At 36.9% G+C, this 20,393-nt stretch overlaps 1 protein-coding gene across 3 annotated transcripts in view; it reads right to left on the bottom strand.

Annotated features, from left to right (window-relative positions):
* Nucleotides 1-1,357: 1,357 nt before the first annotated feature.
* The window catches only part of TXNRD2 (thioredoxin reductase 2), a gene marked incomplete at its 5' end in the record, with an annotated part of 33,160 nt that continues 14,124 nt past the window's right edge, over nucleotides 1,358-20,393 (bottom strand). For all 3 annotated transcript variants that reach the window (XM_082293520.1, XM_082293521.1, XM_082293522.1), the window contains 6 exons: nucleotides 1,358-4,521; nucleotides 6,766-6,863; nucleotides 8,645-8,716; nucleotides 9,487-9,579; nucleotides 9,796-9,891; nucleotides 15,169-15,305. In XM_082293520.1, coding sequence (XP_082149646.1) covers nucleotides 4,398-4,521; nucleotides 6,766-6,863; nucleotides 8,645-8,716; nucleotides 9,487-9,579; nucleotides 9,796-9,891; nucleotides 15,169-15,305 — 620 coding nt within the window. In that variant the 3' untranslated portion in view covers nucleotides 1,358-4,397. The remainder of the gene's footprint in view (nucleotides 4,522-6,765; nucleotides 6,864-8,644; nucleotides 8,717-9,486; nucleotides 9,580-9,795; nucleotides 9,892-15,168; nucleotides 15,306-20,393) is intronic.

The raw sequence follows: 20,393 nt of genomic DNA, 5'->3' as shown, positions 1-20,393 counted from the left end.
ACTATGCTTATTAAAGGCATATTTCATTGCCTAATCATAGATGTCTATTGTACCTTTTATGTTTTGAATCATAATTGCAGCCTGTTCCCCAACTGTAATAATGAAAGACATTTTGGCATATGCTTATATTGATTCCCCTTTAACAAAGCACTTAAGACACATACTTGCATCCCAGTGAAATTAATGGCCAACCTTAACTTTTGAGTACACTGATGTCACTGGCATTTAGAAAAATGGCAATTTATATGGGCACAGAATTGCCTACTTTGTTGGACAGACATGAGCCCTGAAGAGAATTCTTCAAACTCAAAAGTCTTAACAATACTCAACTGCCTTGGTTAGAAACACACTGCACCACGGCATCCACGGGTTTTATGTTTTTATCAGAATAACCATGCTAGCAAAAAAATGTTTATCTGTTGTACTGAAGTATTTTTTCCAGCTCCTGGTCTAGAATAATCTAAACTGTAGAAACAATTTTCAGTTGATGTAACAAAATACAGTACATGTAGAAATGGGAAAAGGCAAAACTTAATTGTACATAGTATCTTAACATTGAGAACCAGCTACCATTAGGTGTAATATAAATAATGCACTAAATTCTATTCCTAATTTATTTTGTCTGTTTGCTTGTCTGTTATTATTTTTGCTTTGGGATTAAGTGGTATATGAAAATAAGAAGCAAAAAATAATCAAGAATTATGCTCACCTTATTCCCTTTTTTGGCACTGTTACTAGCTATCCTAATTAGTTAGAACCTGATCACCTGATTTAATGGGAACTTCTCATCAAAACCAGTGGATTTAAAGATACAAAGAAAATTGAGATGAATTGAACAATGTAGTCCCTTACTTTTCTGACAAGAGAAGTTTCTCAGAATTCTAAATATGTTTTGCTAGTCATTTTTCTATTAATTTTCTAATATTTTTACCTAGCAGTACCCATAGCTACTAATAGGCTTTGTTGCAATGCATTTTCTCCACTCTGTGTTCTAGTTTAGACCCCAAAGTGAACAGCTCACATAGAATACTTTAGCCCTGTATAATGCTCTGACTGCACTCGGGGATTTTACTCTTGACAAGACTTCAAGAAGCATGTCAGCATGCAGGGACAGTGAAAATACCTGTTAGACCTCATTAGGTGGAATAAACAAGGCAATATCTGAAACCATACTTACCGAGTCTACTGGTTCTCTTAATTTAAATTTAAAATAAGAGGCCATCCAGCTTGGAAAAATCTCAATGGTTGTTCAGTTTACACACAGAAACAGAGAGGTATCAACATTTCCTTAACAAAAGGTCTGAGTCTGTCTACTTCTTTGTTTCCTTAACACATACTTCAACCAAGAGAGACAGCATTAAGATCAAAAAGTGTATCTATTGTAAGCAGAAGTCATGTGTACAAAATTAAGCAAGTACAATCACACATTTACTAGAAAAAGAAAATTCTTTATTCTTTATTATTTAATTCACAACACAATAAATATTGGGATCACAGATATGAGGGACCCAGCAAAGCTCAGACTTGTTTGCACCATGGTGTGGTTTGACAAACAAATCCTCATCAGCTGGCATCCTGAGAAGCCTGACTACATTTTTTTTTTTTACATTTTCACATGCAATCAGTAAGTTGCAATGTAGATCAGTTGTTTCAATTTACATTAGTCGGGCTTTAAAAAAAATTCTTAAGCACCATCCCTGGTGAATCCTTCAGGAAAAAAAGCACAATCACAGTATGTGTCATTATTCTGTCTTGCTGTTGATTCTGACATTATTATGTAGGTGTGATGGTATGTTTAGTTTTACTTCAGGGGGCAACAGAATTTTCCACTAAATGAGGAACAGAACCAGGCTGCTGTTGAAGAGACCGGAACAATTTCATGCAGGCCACTCAGCAATTCTAAAACCAAGACAGTTCTGTTTCTTCTGAAAATGATGACATGCCTTAGTTTCACACTCGATATACACTGAGGACACATTTCCTTGAGATCACTCTATTTGCTGTCCCAAATAATTAATTTGAACTTTATGATGAATGAAATTAACTCATCTTTCCACTGATTTGTCTGTAGGGACAGACAACTCCGTCTGCTGGATGCATTGGTAGGGCAGAGAAGAGAAGCAGATTTTACACGGTTAAACACCAATGCTTTCATTTGTGGGAAACAAAAGGAACTATAATAGGTAAACACTAGAAAGAAAATCTTGCATGCATACACGTTAAAGTTTTGTCAGAGGTGAGCTGTTTCTCACAGCAAAATCTCTCTTAGGCTGTATCTCTGTATTTTGGAATATTAAGTAAAACATTTTAAGAAACCCTAATTTACTATGAACTCTTTTTTTGTAAACAGCTGGGGAAAATCTAGCAAGGGCTTTTGCTGCATCATACTCATAAGGACCTTTATTAAAGGAAACAAACTTCTCAATGTGCAGGTATGCACCTATTTTTATAGATACAAAGTTTTCATCATTTCCTCTAAAGGCAGCTGCAAAATTCAGGCATTGTTTCAACTACACTTCCGATCCAAATATTTCTTGTCAACTACAAACTTATGGATGACTTCACAGATGAAAAATGGCATCAGCAGATCTGACAGGGAATGCCACTTAAGAGTCAAACTGTATCACTCCTTCCTATTTTATGGACCAGAAACCTGGACCAAAAAAAATCAGGAAAGTTTGTAGAGAAAACATTTAGGACTTCTTTTGTTGTTGTTTAAGTTAAAACAAATATTTGAAAATTTAATATTCTCATATCAATGAGAGTCTGATAAAGGCTGTTACATCCTACTTTACAAGGAAGTTTTGATCCCTTTTTTCCTAATAGTTTCTCAGATAGGTACAATTCTCATGGTAAAAATGATTTCACACTTCATATAAACCAACCATTTGTCCGTGTTGCTGCAGCAGTGAAATACCAATCAAATTAAAATAGCAGATACATACATGATCATCAGACTATTCTTCAAAACTGCCACAAGTTTGGAATGAAAATAACAAATTCCACACATCAAACACTGATATCAATTAACTGCAAAAATGATATATTTTGTTTCATCTCAGGCTGGTCTCTTCCAGTGTGCACTATGCTGCTGTAAAGGGTGCAAGAAACTCTGACTGTGCACATCAAAATACTGCAACTGGGATTGAAATTCAGTGCAGTTTGGTTTGTGTTTGCCTTTGTCAGGCTACCTCCTTAACAGGGTTCTGCCCAAGAAGCTTCACTCAGATTTGTTCCTTTCCTGCCACAGATGAGCCAGCACCTCCCCCTTCTGGAGATCCCGAAAATCAGCAGGAATGTGCAACAGGGTAATGCTTTCTTACTCGGGCCAGTACGGAGGAAAAAAAAAAAAAAAAGAAAAAAGAAAAAAAAAAAAAAAGAAAAAGAAAAAGTCGCAGATGATTATTTTATATCTTTGCTCAGAGCAGGACCTTTACTTCTCTGGATCAGTGTTTAATCTAGTTCCCTTCAGTAACGTGTTTTATTAAAGCCAGACATAAGTCAATTCAGATATAGTCTCCAGCTCATCAGCAAGAAAGTCTTAAAAACAAACCAAGAAAATATTTCAGCTTCAGCCATATTTCTGCATTCTATAAAACAGAAAATGCTGCATAAGGTGGATTATTAGTGGGTTTTACTCTACTTGTCAGCTCAATGTACATTGTTCAAGCAGTAATTTGTGAGATGCATCAATTTAGTTTGGACTGAGCTGAATTAAAAATTTCAGGAGTAGGCAGAGGCACCCCTATAAAATCCAACACTTCCTTTAGCACCTCTGAGATCATTCATTCTCGGTCCTCACCATAACAATGTTACCAGGCTGCTGCTGATTAATCCATTGTGACTCTTCCAGCAGCAGTATGGCTTCAGGTGATTTTCTATTAAATTCCTTTACACATTACCTTTTAAAGGAAAAAACCCAAAGATGACTGCTTACCCAGAATCAGTAATGAGCAATCCAAGCATGCAGGACAAAGCATCCCACCAAACTTCTAAGGGATGCCCTGTCTGATTCTCAGCATTTTAGACTACTCTGCTGGCAGTCAGTCATGCCAACAGGGCAACCCAAATGACAACTGCTTCATTTGTAGATAGCCTCAGATATCATGAGCTTTATTTATATTTATATATAAAATACTGTGATTATCCCTAGCTCCCAGCAAGAGAAGAGCTTTAGGCACTTTGAAAGAGAGATTTGTTGCAGCAGGACTACGTTGGTTTTAGAACTGTGATGGTGCAAGGAAAATTTTTTGGCTGTGAGAAAAAGCTGTCTTAAAGGAGAACGAGAAAGATTCCTGTAACCTGAACCATTAAAGCTGTTTCAACTCTAAGTGCCCCTTTTCTTTACAAATACATTTTGTGCTTTTTTTCATTCTTTCCAGGGATGGTACTTAACCTCAGCAGCCTGTGACTGTTGCATCCAAGCCAGAACGCTTTGTAATGTGCAACTTGGTAACTTCTTCAGCACAGGTAGGGTGAATGCCAACTGTCTTCATCAGCTGAGGATATGTAGCACCACATCTACCAAAAAAAACGACAAAAAAAGAAAGACCCACAAAGTCAAATGCTATTCACCTGAAGCAGCTAGAAGGTGCTAAAACATCAAAGTAATTCTGCTCTTGTCCGTTTTATCGGGTAGAGGAGTTGCATTTGTTCTTCAAACACTGCTGTCTATTATTTCTCAGGCACTTACACAACACGTAGACGCCCAGCTTCACAACACTGAGGTAGGAAAGAATTGTCATAAGAGTTGAGACAGAGAGAATTAAGCAATTTACCCCAAGTCACAACTGAGCCTGTGGCAAAAACATATGACAAAACTGCAACCTTCAGCTTTTCTTGTACATACATGTGTGTTTCACTAACTCCAGATGGAAAAAAATGCACCCATACACACAGAAGAAGAAAAACTTAATAAGAACTGCTGGAAAGAATCTGCTGAAGGAAGTAATACCAGCATATTCTTCCATGAACCTAAAGTCTCTGATGCTTACAGTGAACATACCAATGCTATAAGCAGAGGAAAAAAAAGTCTCTCATTTGAAAAAACCAACCAAACAAGCAAACAAAACCCACTAAAACCCCCTTGTGCTACAATCCCACTTGCTTAATTCCATTACTTGTCCAGTAACATTCTTAAGACTTGATGACTTTCTTTTGAACTGCTATTCCTGGCAGGTCATGCTGTAAGAATAGCTGAAATGGCCCTAAATTTAAGAATTGTTTCAAGCTCTCTATGGAATAATGTTATCTCCCTCTACAAAATATAGGGAAAGGAGTCATAGATGCCTTCTGGTGCCTCCCCTTACATCCAAAAAAGCACAGGCAAAAGATCTTTGCTGACCACAGATGTTACTGGAGTGCTAGGTGGGGAAATAAAATGAAAAATCATCCTTCGGAGAGGCTGAAGCAAGACCTAATATTTGACAAAGGAGAAGAGCAGCTTTTACAGTGGAGGTTCCACATTGAAAACTCTGGATTTGTGCAATGCAATAGAAACCAATAAAAGAATCTGACCTGCTGAAAACCTCTTACTGTGGCTAAAGTTTTCATTTCCCTCAAGCAAGGCAGAAAAGCACTCCAGTTTCATGTGCTTCCTTTTCAATGGTTATTTTGGATAAAACTTCAAAACAATGACATCCTAAAAAATGTAGTTCTAGAATCTACACCACTGGCAATTAATGGACTACAAACACATGTTGAAAATGTGTACCGAGGGTACACTGCAATCAGTGATTTTCAAGATATTCCTCACATGATACTTGCGGTCCTGCCTTCTTAATCCTTTCTGCTTTTCATTTATAATAGTCACTCACAACTGCAGGACTAAAACTGCAGTAAAATGGTGATCAAATTTAGGAAAATGAACTGACATCACAACTGGCAATGATTTATTGTGTCCTAGACTACTTTCTTTGAAGAGGGAGTTAAAAACTATAATTTTGTAATGTAAATATAGGAATCAACATTTCTGAAGATGTGAATCAGCAATAAGAAAGGGAAATTAAAAAACAAATAAGAAATAATTGTAGCACACAAGAAGCATAGCAGGAATTTTCCATTTAACCAGAGAGGACCAAGAATCACTCCTTATTCCTTCAAATGGAGGACTTCTATATTAATATTTGAGCACAATCTTAAACAAGATCAGATCACAAAAGATAAGTTTGTTATTGCAATTATCAGATTGCTTCAAACAAAAGTACCTTCCATCTCCCATCATCCTACAGAAGTTTCTTTTTTACTATATTATATTTAGCTTTTACCCCAGAAATATAAGAATTCATGCAAATCCTTCCTGAACTTTCAAGGAGCCATGGCCGTGCAAATTTAAAGATGAGATTAGGAAAGGAAATGCTTGTAAAGAAAGGTTTTTCTCAAAAGCACAGATGTCTTTTTAAAGAAGTAGCTTGCAAAACTGTATGGTGATTTCCTATCCTGTGCACAGAATGCAAAAGAAGCTACACGGAAAAAACTAACATTACTAAGTTAATGCACAATTCTGGTTTTTGCTTTAACTATATCAAATAACAATATATTTTCCTCAGTTGTTCCCTAACTATATCCAATATTACAGTAACTAAATCCAGTACATCTTAATGAAGAACTGCAGTATTTTCAGTGAAAATATGTGCAATACTCTATAAAAGTAACAAAAAGCATGCATTCTTTATAGTGTTGCCAAAACTAGGCAGTTATCTTTTATAATCTTACAATAACTTAAGAAGCAGGCTTTAGAAGCTAGAGACATTCTTTTGTACTTACTTGATTCCAAGAGCAAATCCTTGAATAACTTCGCCTGCATTTGGTCCAATGAAATGAAGGCCAAGTATTCGTTGCTCCCTCTCTCGTAAGCACACCATCTGAAAACAATACATCACACAGAGATCTTTTCTCAGAACACTTAAAGATAAGGCATGAAGATGAATTGAATGAAACTGGAGTGCCCCAAGATCCTAGTTCAGCTGTTTATTTCCAGTGTGCCAAAAGCTTATGCACTTGCTTAAGTCTTACTGATTTGAATAGCTCTAACTCTTATTGTCCTTAAGCACTTTCCTGAATTGAAGCTTTATTAGTGTATTTCTTTCAGACTTGAGGGAGCCACTGACAACAATAATTTCTTATTGAATGTGTTGAATACTTTGTTGTTCACCATTTGTATGAAACCCTGTAAGTACTTTCTATAGTCTGGTGACCAGACCAGTGCTCTTTTCCACTGAGTGGCCACCTCAGCACTTCTCCAAGCCTGTGCAGTTGTTTTCATCAGCTGTTTTTTCACAGATGACCACTACCACTATCAGCTGTATTCTCACAGATGACCACTTCTAATTACAGGATATTTTGTGCCTTTGTGACTCAGTCAGTAAACACTTACAGCAGCATGTTTGGTGAGATACATTTACCACATACCTAAAAAGGAGTCGAGCCTCAGAAGCAGCCAAAGATGAAGGTTAATAAGTATCTGGGAGAGCCTGAGTCATTGCACACTTAACTTTTATTAGAGGACTTAATGAAAACTTTTTAGTTCCTGTAAGGACACCATCTTTATAATTATGAAAAGAAAGTCAGTCTCTCCCTGCATCCTCCCATCAAGCATTAAATTATCACTAACCTACTAAGTTCTGCTATTCAGTAAAAGCTTACATTCTTTCATCAGGAATGCCAGGAACAGCAGCAATCCTGATGTGGGACTTTCAATATTAAGGAGTTTTAAAGGAAAAATTCTTGCAATAGAGTTTGAAACACTCAAGTTACATGTTTGTTTTTATGTTTTGAGAGTTTAGTAAGGACTATATTAAATATCATCCAACAACTGTTATGTTATTACTACTTCACCCTTAAATATTTACTCTAATTGACATAATTCAAAGGGAATACATAAAATGGAACATCATCCTTTTTACAAGTTACACTTGTACTTGGGACACTTAAGGCAAGCACATACATAATTCAGATGTGACAAAATACAGTCAGAAAAACTGCAATTATTGACAATGGACATTCCTTACATAACAATAACAACATAATATCATATAATATAATTGATGGACTTATTTATGCAAAGAAGACTGTTCCCTGATGTTGAGGAGAAAAGAAAGAAAAAGAAAATTGTTATATACTCTACCAACACTACACTTCATCTTATCTAAGATTCTCTACCATGGGCAAGAGTATCAAAAACCTTTCCAACACTGAAGCAACTGGATTGCTGCAGAAGGCACTTTTCAGGTCTGACACTTCGGTCTAAACCAGGAGCTTTTTTGCTTCCATGAGTAGAGACTGACTAGTTAATGGAGTTTTGTAAGCCTTATGCTTAATTTTTTGAAGGTATCATACTTTTGGCAAGAGATGCTAATATAAATATTACATGTAACCAGTTAAGAACTTTGCTGGGGAAAGCAGAGATTGATCTCTACAGAATTTAAAATATTTCTTAGGACCTTAAAAGCAGTTCAAAGATGGTATTAATCAGCAGAATGTCAGTTCTGAAAAATGCTTATATCTGTAAAGCAATTTCAAGATGTCTGTCACCAAGAAAATATCCATCTTGAGATGTTTTTTTGCCAAACAGTCCTCTTTAAAGCTGGCTGTATCATATCCCCTGTTTTAACTTAAAAGCAAGTTAAAAGCTCACAAAACTCACTTTCACATAGCATTGAGTTGTATCTCTTTCAGCCACTGTAAACTCTAAAGGTTTGTAATATGCATGGTACACCTGGTAGGAAAAACAGTAACATTTTGTGTTAGAGAGTACTATTGTATCAAAACTTGCTATTTATTATTATAGTAACTACTGTTACTACATATTTATACCGTTATACAAAAACTGATTTATTTATAACCTGTTCATTATTTTAAAGAAAAATATGGAAAGCACAGTAAGAGCTTAACACAAACCTTTCTCAGAAAATCATTACATTAAAAACAAAACTGAAAAAAACTTCACAAATAATGCTACTTAGACAAATTAAAGGAAAAAAACTAGCATTTTTAAGCTTCTCCCAAAGGTTCAATGCCTTGTTTACTGAAAATAATCAAATCCAAGGATCTTTTCATATCTATAATAATGTATCCCACAACAAAACCCAAACTGTAATTTTTGCATTCTGAATAGTAAATTCTTATTTTTTCATTAATGATTTTCCCTGGGGCAAGTAAGAGTAACACAACATATCTTTTCAAGGGTGACTTGTTGAAAGCAACATAACCATTATTTAATGATGCTGCACAAATGTAACTTTCTAAAATGGCAGCTACTCTAAAGCTGTCACACCCTATCAGCAATTTTAAACCCAACAGGTAACAGTTCCCATTGTGACCTGCTGCAATACTACCGAAGTTCTGAGCACTTCTGGAGACACCAACTCCCTAACTGTAAACACAGTATTTTGGGGACCAAAAGTTTTACTTGATATAGCAGTGAAAGTTCTGCCTTTCCACAGGGCAACTCTGACACCAACTAGAATATTAAAGATGTTTTCATACCTCAATATTATCTGATCCGTGACATTGCACAGCTGCTTCTTCTGACAGTCCAACACACCCATATTCCAAGGGAGTGAAGACTGTGGTAGGCACCTGCTCAGGAGGAAGCAGAAGGTGTTACTGTTGAACCATGTGAAGCAGCTGCCTGTCAGACACTTGTGCATGACTGAGGGGTGCAGCTCGGGCACACACCTCCACTTTGGCTGCTGTCAAAGCCAGATTCCAGGTGATAAAACACAATTCCTTAAAAATTCTTTAAAAGAAAAAAGCTAAAGATTTTTCTTAGTGAAAAGAGACAAAACAACTCACATTGTCATAGTCCATCAGTTCTGAAGACTGGCCGAAAAGACGCTGAGCCAGCAGTTTTCCTGCAGCTATTGCTGTGGGTGTTAATTCAGGACGGCCCTAAGAAGAGAGCACAAAGCTTTGTTTGAACTAAAAGAGAAGCGGCATCCAAAGATTTCTCCTGGGACAATGGTCAGAGGAAGGCCAAATCTTTGGAATTCCAGCCTGGTAGCCAGGGCTCCAAAAAGAAAAAGCAATAATAATTTCTGTCCAAACATGCTTTTAAGTCTGAGTTTACTATCTGTCTTAATGGAGGGAAAATGTCACAAATATTTCAAATCTTTATATCTTATCATGTCACCTCTTGAAAAGCAGCACATATTCACGTGCTAACTGTTCACTTCCCCCTTTCTCTCCAAAGTAAGCCATGAAGACATTTTTTAGAGTGTCTTTTTAAAGCAGGAAGAGCCAAGTTTAAAGCAACAGTGTTTTTATAATATCAGACCTTTAAAAAGAATTTTTCTCTGACACATTTTTACAGAACACAGGCACAAAACCTAGCTATTTGTGGACACTATTACTGACTTCTGTGCTGGTCCTGACCTATGGGGTGAGCTGGTGCCGGTCTCAGGCTCTGCTATTACAGAGGGGCTTGAAAGGGACTGCTATTGGCAAATGCAAACTTCCTGCAAGTGAGAAATGGAACGATAGCAGGATATAACCAGGATGTGCTCCAGTTCAAACCATGAGTCCTGGCTACTTTTTATATCCAAACAGGGCTATGGCTGTGCCAGAACCCTAATTCCGAGTGCTGGCACACTACCACTGGAGCATCAGAACTGCAGAGCTGGCTTTAAAGAACTTGAACGTTTTTGCAAATTGAAGTAAGGCATTTGCAAGAGAATATTTTCAAGTCCAAGGAGTAACAGTATGTACAAGTTAATGAGACCAAACAAAATTCATAAATCTAATAAAAAACCCCCATTGATTAAGAGTTCATCCAATACATATCATCAAAATGCTTGTCTGACATGAGAAAAGAGGTCACAAGTCCAGAAGGAATGATGTGGAGACATAAGAAAGCCATAACTGAGAAACACCTTTGGGGGACAACATGGAATGCTTTATAAAATGTGTGAAGTTTTGATTCACACAGGTCCTATTTAGATACCACACTTGTCACACTCCTGCAAAGCCCCACTTGGAGGCAGTCATCCAATAAGCTCTCAAAATCAGTTCTCAGCAGAAAATAAAATAAGGATTCCCCACCACACACATTCAAAGCTTTTCACTTCTTTTTCATTATCCTGAAGTTTTTTAGCATTTACTGGAATCCATTCTTCTTTACCAGCTTATCTTTTTTTCTACACTGGTAGATGGACTCTGTACATGGTTTTAGCTACCATTTTCTTCAGTACACATACCATATAAATTATCTACATATTAATAGGTATCTAGACTTTAATCTGTACTAATAACCACTTAAAAGTTCCATTGCAAAAAGCAATCTGAAACATTATATCTAACCTGATAACAGAAATCACAATTCTAATTGTTAATGAAGACTAATCTATTTTTCCTCCACAGTTCATGACAGATCACAAAACTGTTCCTTCTAACATCACATTGTGTCAAGTCACAATTTTTCATTTTGATGTTCAAGTCTGTAAATGTAATTTACCAGATGAAATTTGTTTTTTCTTATACACATTTGCCTGAAACATGTCTGCCAATCATTTTTGTAGCAGGAAATGTATGTTGTTTTGGCATTCCAGAAATGAATAGAAGATTGGAACGAGAGATAAAATTGTGAAAGCACTGCCATGCATTCCATAAAACCCAACTAATTACTAAAACACCCATGCAGATAAAGCCCAATTCCTCATAAACAATGACTTAAAGACCTTCCTTGGTAAATATTTGAAATGAACATTCACTTTGCAGTCATGTGTAGAACTACTCTGCTGATAATTATGGATACAAATTGTTCATAAGAATCCTCCAATGGATTATACATTTAACCGTGATGGTCCTAAGAGAGTTTAAAAAGCTTTGAAGTGATGTGTATTTGTTCTAACACAACTCTTTTTGGTCTCATTTCTATTCAAAGCAACATACTGTACATTCCACTTTCTCTACACATCTTTGTTGCAACACCCTTTGAAATATGACAGATGTAGAGTGGCCTGACCATGTGATAAACCTCCTTCTGAGAAAATGTCTTTAGAGTGTGTGCCATGCTTTTCAACAAGAACACTACTGGAGGAAGTATTTTAACACAGAGGGTTTATATCAGCACTGAAAAAAAAGATTCAAACTAAAATTCCAGCTTGATCTTCCTCTTCCTGAGTACAGAAAATGAAAATGCTGAAATGCAATTTCACCTGTCAGTTGAAAATAATATTTTGCCAAAACACAAAAAATGTTTTTTGAGGGTACACAAACTGACTGACATCTGGAAGATTTTTTTCCCCCTGTCTTCCATATGAACATCTTGGGTAACATTAGGATTCCATTTGTCATACAGGGGTGCAACAAGACACTCATGCACACATAGTTTCCCATTCGTACCAGCTGGGTATGACTTCCAAATGAAAACAGTCACTCTGAGCAATCAGGAAACTTGCCTGCCCCCTCTCTCACTCCCCTTCCAGCCAGGGCACTGAATTCAAACCAAAAAAGTAGTTCTTGCTTTTTGGTAGCAATTTAGTGTTTATTCAGTGTGGAGTGGTAAAGGAGGCAGGAGGGCTTGGGAACTACTTGCAAAATTTGAGCAGAAGCACTTCATGGTAACAAAGAAACTCTGACAGAGACAAAGCAGAGCAAAGAGAAATCCTGAGCAGGAACACTGGAGGTAAAAATAATTCTTACAATGATTCTTAAGGACCATTGATGCTCACTCACAGGAAACAAGATTGCCCTTCCTGTGCTCTTTTGGTAGGTCACACCCAGAAAGTACCACAACCAAGCTCTGCAGCTTTGTGGTTCTTAGCAGGATGCACTTGATTCTCGTGCGTGTGTTAATGAGATGTGCACCAACACAGAAATTTCTTTCAGTGCTGGTTCTCATGCCAATGAAATTTATTATCTAAATTAATTCTGCTTTAAAAAAAAAACTAATTTAAGTACTCAAATAAAATAAATTTCATTGCTTAGCAAGTGGAATTACATTGTGCTGAATTCAGATAAGATAGCAGCAGTAATTCTTTTTATCTCTAAACACTTGAATGTATGAGTACTATATGACAATCTCTTTAATTCCCTGCATTGAGCCAATATGCAGATAAAAGCTTAAGGGACTATTTCTGGAGAGCACTGACTTAACTTTTTCATTTTCTCCCTCAATTGTACACTGGGCACAGCGTAGAACTGTGTTGTTGTTTTTAACACTTATATTTAGAAGTGTCTATTGAACCACTCAAGTTCAAAAATCTGCACTAATAAGGACAAAAGCAGGAAAAGGAAATCCAAGTTTTAACAACAAAATGAAAATGACAAATAAATGAAGACATGATTTTTTAGATCCAGGGTATGAAAGAAGAGAGCATCCTGCCTCCAACTTTATATTTCTTATTTAACTAAATCCTCAAAGGGCAGAAGACAAAAAGCATCCAAAAGGAAATTACTTGCCCAAAATAACACTGCAGATTGGCAGCAAAATAAGCAAGAGAATCTAAGCCCTGCCAGCATTGCCTCTAACAACTGTTTCTTGGATGAAATTAAAAAGAAAATTTTGGAAAGCAGGAGGCCCAGCCAAGGCATATGTATCAGGAATAAGCAGGTGTAGGAGGTTATTGTGGGCAGAAAGTGGACTTTAGGAAATATCCCAGGGCAAGAAGTGACAAATATAAAGGGAATCTGCATGTGAAATGAGAAGAAAGGAGAGGAACTCTACAAAATCCCAAAGCTCTGAGTGACTGGACAGGACAACAGGACAGAGAAGTTGTGTAGAGTAGGGGAGGGAAAAAAAGGAGAAATACCTGAGAAGGAAAGAGTTTTAACACAATTTAAAAGGAAATGGCAAATCCTTCACATGAAGATGGAGACAGACAGGAAGAAACACATGTCTACACAGAGGGAAGAGGTCAGGAGTGGTCAGCAGATTTATGAGATTTAAGTGTCTCTGGCAGCTCCAGTGTCCAATCAGAAATTTGCAGGGCTATTCCCAAGTCATCATCTAACCCATTACATCTCTTCAGAAACTAAAAGCACCTGTAGGGTTTATACATTTGAGAGACCTTTAAAATATTTTAAACATGGCAGAAGGAGAAATCTTTTAAATTTCTCTAAAATTATACTATATATAGTGTTTAGATATTGTTACAGTATTTAACTTTACCAGACTTGTAAAGCAGATGCCTGCACTATATGAAAAACAATCTTGATAGGAAGACCTCAATTCCATAAGGTTCAGTAACAGGTGAGAGAACTCTGCATCTTGCAATGCCCAGCCTCTGTATTCTACATATTGCCCAAATTTTGCAGGCACAGCGGACAGATGATGACAACATTCCCCTGTAAATCTACAGTTCAGAATCCAGACAAACATTTTTTATGTAGTCAACATATTTGAAGATGCCCAACTTACAATAGATAATCTGAGCTCTTATGTAAAATGAAAATTGGCAGATTGAAGGTATTTAACTGCACATTTATCGTAACAAGACATATTTGTCATATATGACTATAGATTATCAATAGCACTAGAATAAGGCCATAGAATCTGGTTTTATCTCTCTAACAAGTAAATTATTTTGCTTAAGTTATAATGTCCCCTCCTTATAAAACAAGAAAAAAAACCCAAACAAAACCCTACACCCCTCATGTTTATTTGGTATAATCATTCATGAATCATGAGCAAAAGTCAAATGCATTTAGTATTTCCAGCAATTACTTTTTCTTATTCTAGAGGAAGGAACTTTTGTCAGAAGCATTTTCCATCAGAGAGCTGAAAAGCTGTTTTGTGATTAGTCTCCATTAACACCCAAAATACTCCAAATGCTATCACAGAACTTGTCACGGTCATTCCCAGTAAATGTATTCAGCTACAGAAGGTAAGAACTGCTTTAACTCAGCATTCACAGACAGTATGAAGTCATATGTCAAAAGTGATAAAAACATTATTAAAAAGATAATTGAAGTGATAAAGACATCATTATTAGCCTGTGACCAATGATAAACATCAGCAATAATCGCTTATGCTGAGATACTTCACACGATCCCTGTGAAGGAAATTACTGGCCCAGGTGGCTGGCATAAACACTCCAGCTCTGCCAAGTGAAAAAGTGCAAAACACTAAGATATATGCTAGAGCATGACGACATCTGGGGACTAGTTATTAGTCAGGAACAAAGTTGGCTTCCTGTTATTGTAAAATAGTTTATGTAGACTCAGTACCTCTGTTATGTCTCCAACTGCATAAATGTGAGGAACAGAAGTAGCTTCACTGGCATCAACAATAATCTTTCCAGTTTCAGAATCAGTTTTCACTCCAACTGTCTCCAAATTGAGAGTTTTGGTGTCAGGAACTCGGCCTTAAGAAAAAAAAAAAAAAAGAAATTAAAGTAAAAGCTATTGGAAAACTTCAGCAGTGTTAATCTAAAAAGCTGGCATCCTCCACTGTGGGTCTCCAAGAACTTCATGCTATTTGACAGTCCAAGCAGAAACATGACAAAACTTGTAAAAAAATATTGCCTTTGCTCAGACTTCAGAGGGTTACCCTTTTTAAATATGGAGGACAGCACCCACTGTAAAAGTGCAAAATACACACGACTTAATAGTTATTGAAAATTTTAAGTTCAGTTTCCTAATGTAGCACAAATATATATATAAAAACTAAGCAACTTCTATACTGAAAATTTCCAATAAAATGGCACTCATTGCCAACAGTGTGTTGTGTATATTTTTTGGATAAAAATTAATAATGCTGTTCAATTTTAAACATTCCTGAAGTCCTTGTTTCTTGTAATCTGAATATACTTATCTTAAAACATTTTTAGTTCCCTCAGCTTAGATGAAAAATTTTATCAACTTTACTCTCAAGTCCTTAATGCTGATTTAGTTATCTCAAACTGTATTTGAGCTATTTCTGTAGAGTTTAGAAACATTATTTTAAATGTATTTAAAAATAAATGAGGCAAATCCAACCAAGCCCAGGTTTTATTACAGCTTCCTATTCCAATGATATCAAATTATCTCATATTTTAAAAACATATTTTTGTAGTTTTCTGCATAGTTACCCCTTAGATCACCGAAGTCTTAATAGCATTACACTGAGCTTTCTATAAAGTATCTAAGGAAGCAATTCCTGACCCAGAAATCAGAATCTTAAAGCCTATCCAACTTGTTTGAAAGTTAATAAGCTCAGTGAAATTATGAGGTACTCACAAAATTTTTAAGGCTACACAGGATCACATAGGAAAAAAATTACCTGAATATATCCAAATTAAGGAAATTTTATAACATTGTATCTGTTTTAGAGGCTTTAAGTGAATATGGATATATCTACACATACAGGTCTCCTTTGTGTTAGCTGTGATTTTTGCATTTGATGATAATACAGAGCTATAGCAAAGCAAAACAAAAAGGGAAATGTGTTTTCATTATAAAAACAACCTCTTTGATGTTAAGGTAGGAAATTATTAAACAAAAGGAAAACCTGGCTTGTCAATACAGACCTAATTATATGTAAACATATGATTCACTGCTTTATACATCTGCCATATAGCCAGGCCCCTCAAACAATGTCACATCTGAATGCCTCTGTAAAGACTTCTGTGTATTAATTTCATCTGGTGAAACCAACACTTCCTCTGGGAGTACTGACTGAAGCTGTCGGCACTTGGCTATCTGTCTGTCTTCCCTTCTGTTGTCCCCATGGGATGCTGATCTGCTGTTCCTTCTCTGCCCCCTGCTCCCCAGTCCTGATGCTATCAGGCAACAAAAATAATAAACCTCCAGGACCTTATCTTGGCTCGGATGTGAAACAACTTCCTACCGTTGTATTTCTTTGTGTATTGAGAGTAAAGCCTGGGTATTCTGCAAATGGACAACTAATGGGGTTTTCTAGTTTCCCCTTTTTCCTGCCAGGCAGAGCCAAGAGAAAACTTAGCACGCAATGGCAGGCACTGAAAGAGGAAAAAAAGAAAAACTGTCAATAGAGTAATTTAAAGACCTGTGACAACAACAGTTGAGTCTATCAAATCTGCAGGATAACACTTAACCTTTCCATTCCAGTCTATTTTAACACATGTACAGCCCGGTATTAATAGTTAAGAGTTACAAAAAAATGAGCTGCCTCTCACAGTGAAGTCTCTCTCTCAATTTTACTGCCTAACTATTATTTCTGAAAGCAAAACCAAAATTTTAAAACACTGAACTGAAGCTTTATTGGCCCTTAGCCCCATGCAGGTTCACCTCCATAAACCAGAATTATACTTACTGATCTTGCTTCATCTCAAATTCAGTAGCTCAGGCTCATTATTATACAGCATGTCTTGGTAGGTTATAGTGCCAAATTCAGGGAGTTCTGGTATTTCCCAACATTTGTTTACTACTATAGAATCAATTCTCACCACTTCTCAGTAGGACTTTCATTTCATACCCATAACTCCTAATTTTTTCACATTTACAAATTCAGGAAAGCATGACTTCACAGCTTATTTCTAAGATCCCAAATCCTGCCAGGCACACAAACCCGCCCTTTGCCTAAAATCAGCACATGGCTTTTAGTTTGAAGATGTCCTGAAATTGCCAAAGAACAGGAGTGTATGATTGTATAGGACATAAGATGAGATTTAGCTTTCATTCAAAACAGCAAAATAATATGCCAGACATCTAGCAGAAAGGTGCAACTCAAATCTGACCCTTAAAAAGGTTACCTGCCTCCTGCACTTCGAATAGCAGACCATAATCTCATCTTTCATAGACCCATACACTTACCACACAGCTGTGAAAAACTCACAGAACCCGGCTTTCAGTGTCTGTCCCCATTTGTTTTTAACTTTAAAAGAAAAGAACAACTTTTGACCTGTTTTTGTAAAATCCAACAACATGGCTTCCTAAAGGGGCTGCCAGCCAGTTTCACTGCAGGGAATGACAGGAGAGTGGTTGAAGCTCCCATCCCAGACCCTGGCCAGGCTGGCTGTGTTGCGATGTGGCATTTGTGCCCCATCACCCAGGGGCTCTGGTAATCACACCTGCACACAGAACAAGGGGAAGAACTATCAGGCTGCTGTGACCTTTAGGTGCAAGACCCTCAACAGTGGAGACTGAAGCAGTTAAACTCTGAAGAAGCCAGAGGAATAGGCACAGTCAGGTAAGTAGCAGTGGTAAATGAGTGATAGCATACTCTTGCATCCAGTAAGATTTCCCAGGGTGATAAACTGCACCTGACAGCAGAATTTTATAATGGGTCTTCCAGAGTTTCTTAACCACAGAAACTGGAATGCCTGTTTGCCTCCCAACATTTGAAAAATCCATGTTGGAGCCAACCGTGCGTTTTATTGTAGATGGCCACTGTGAGGATCCTTCTGGGTGACAGGATAGTTTTTCTGGAATAAAGTTCAAGCCCAATAGTATTTTCCGCTTCTTCCCTATACATTGGCATTTTGACACATCATTTTCTAACTTTATCCAGTCTCACCTCAGTCAGACCTTAATCAAAATCTTGTCTGTGTTCCCAGTCTCAATACTCTCTTCTCTGTTCTGCACTCTTTGTTCTGAGTGCCTGACACATTCCCCAAATTAGTTTCAAGACCACTAATCTTTCCTCCTTCAAGTGTCTCCTAAAACCCACAGGATGTTCACTAAAACATAACCAGCTGATAATGACTAATAAAACCAATTCAGTGTAACTACTGTTCAGATTACAGGAAAATATTGACTAGAGTGAGATTAAGTAAGGTTAAAAAAAGTTCAGAACCTTTATCACATTGATAGTGTGCACCATTTTTACAAGGATGCTTTTGAACATTACATCCATTACTGATAAACCTCCAGAATGCCTGCCACAATTTGAAAAAAAATCTGGCCCTTAGTCAGTGCTAGGGCAGTAACTGGCTCTCTGCCAAGGCTGCTCACTGCACTCTCTCCTGCAGCACTGGCTAATAATTTTTACACTGAGAAGTTCTCTCAACAGAAAGCTTGTAGCGCAAAAACCTGGCCATGGCCATTCCCTGCACACCTGGAGTTAACAACAAAACAACTCCAAGTGAAATGTAACCAAATTAAAAACTTATAGCATGGGACAGGCTTCTAAAGTTCTACTTCTCTTGTTCTCAAGGTCCTGTAAAAAGTGAAGTGGGCTGGAAACATTTTCTGAGAAGAAATCTACAGTTCACTCTTACATTAATTCTCCCACACAAAGCTTGCTTTAACCAAAGGTTTGGTTTCAAAGGATGGCTTGGCAGTCTCAAAACCCAGTACTCAACCACCATTCCCAAGTGAGGTAGGTGGCTTCAATCTCCTTGGCACTTATAGGTGAACAGAACCTGTATTCTGCACAAACTGTAATTATACTGTTTCCAATAAATTCCTTTGGAGTAATTTTCTGCCATTTAAAAATCTATTTATACCATTATTCAGGTAAAGGCTAGCATCACCTATCAACTCAAATAGCACCTTAGTGCTGAAATAGTTCTGAATCCAACCTTCTTCACATGCAGACTTAGAGGCATAGCCTGGCACATGAACAAGTTATTTTTGTAGTTACAGGCTGGTAAAGTAAGTAGCATAAAATAAAGGTTACATTCAATGTTTATAGGTTGGTTAAACAAATGAAGGGAAAAGCACATTAAAAATAGCCCTGCTGAATAAAGTCTGACTGAATGTCCTTAAAACCAGATATTGGGAAAAAACCTAAAAGCACTGCCTGATATAATGGGAATGACAATTTTCATTAGGATTGCAGAAGCCATATCTTACCAAGAGAGTAATAAATTTAAGTTAATAAGAAAGAGACATGGGAAGTTCAGAACAAAGACCAAGAGCCTCAGCAAACCACAACACATTAGCATTAAGAGTTCTCTGAGATGAACCAAGGTGCATTATTTTTCATAGAATAGTTCAAAGGTTAAAAACTCGATGGCAAGATTTTGTTTAACAAGACAAATCTAAGGCCCATTCCCCTTTCTACAGGGGCTGGCAGAGATGTGCTCACAGGAGTTGACAGCAATATTTTACCATATGGGACTTTTCACAGAAAATCTCCAAACAAAATTTGTTTCCCTTCTTAATTCAAACCGGTTTGGTTGTAAGCCTTGAAGAAAACTATTACAAAAAATGTTATGTACTTAACCCTTTCTGATACTGAACAGTGAGGATTCTATTTTACTGCACAACAAAATAAATCTGCCCAATGTCCACTCTGACACAAAGGACAATGTGCTTGATAGCCTATGATGTGCAACACCTGATACCTGTTCAGCTTTACACTGACCTAGAGCTGTAGTTCTTTTTTACAGCAAAGATGATATTATTTCAAAGACACAGTCAGGATCCTCTAAGCTTACAAATGCATTGAAATTTGAGAATGGTTGTTCCACTGCAGTCATGAGGGAGAAAACTCTTTTTATAAAGCTAAACCTAAAATCTGCTGCTGGTCATTGCTCTTTCTGTTACAG

The sequence above is a fragment of the Coloeus monedula genome, assembly GCF_965178545.1.
Source record: "Coloeus monedula genome assembly, chromosome: 18".
Taxonomy (NCBI): Eukaryota; Metazoa; Chordata; class Aves; order Passeriformes; family Corvidae; genus Coloeus; species Coloeus monedula.
Note: the sequence above shows the minus strand (reverse complement) of the source record. Positions and strands in the feature narration are given on the sequence as shown.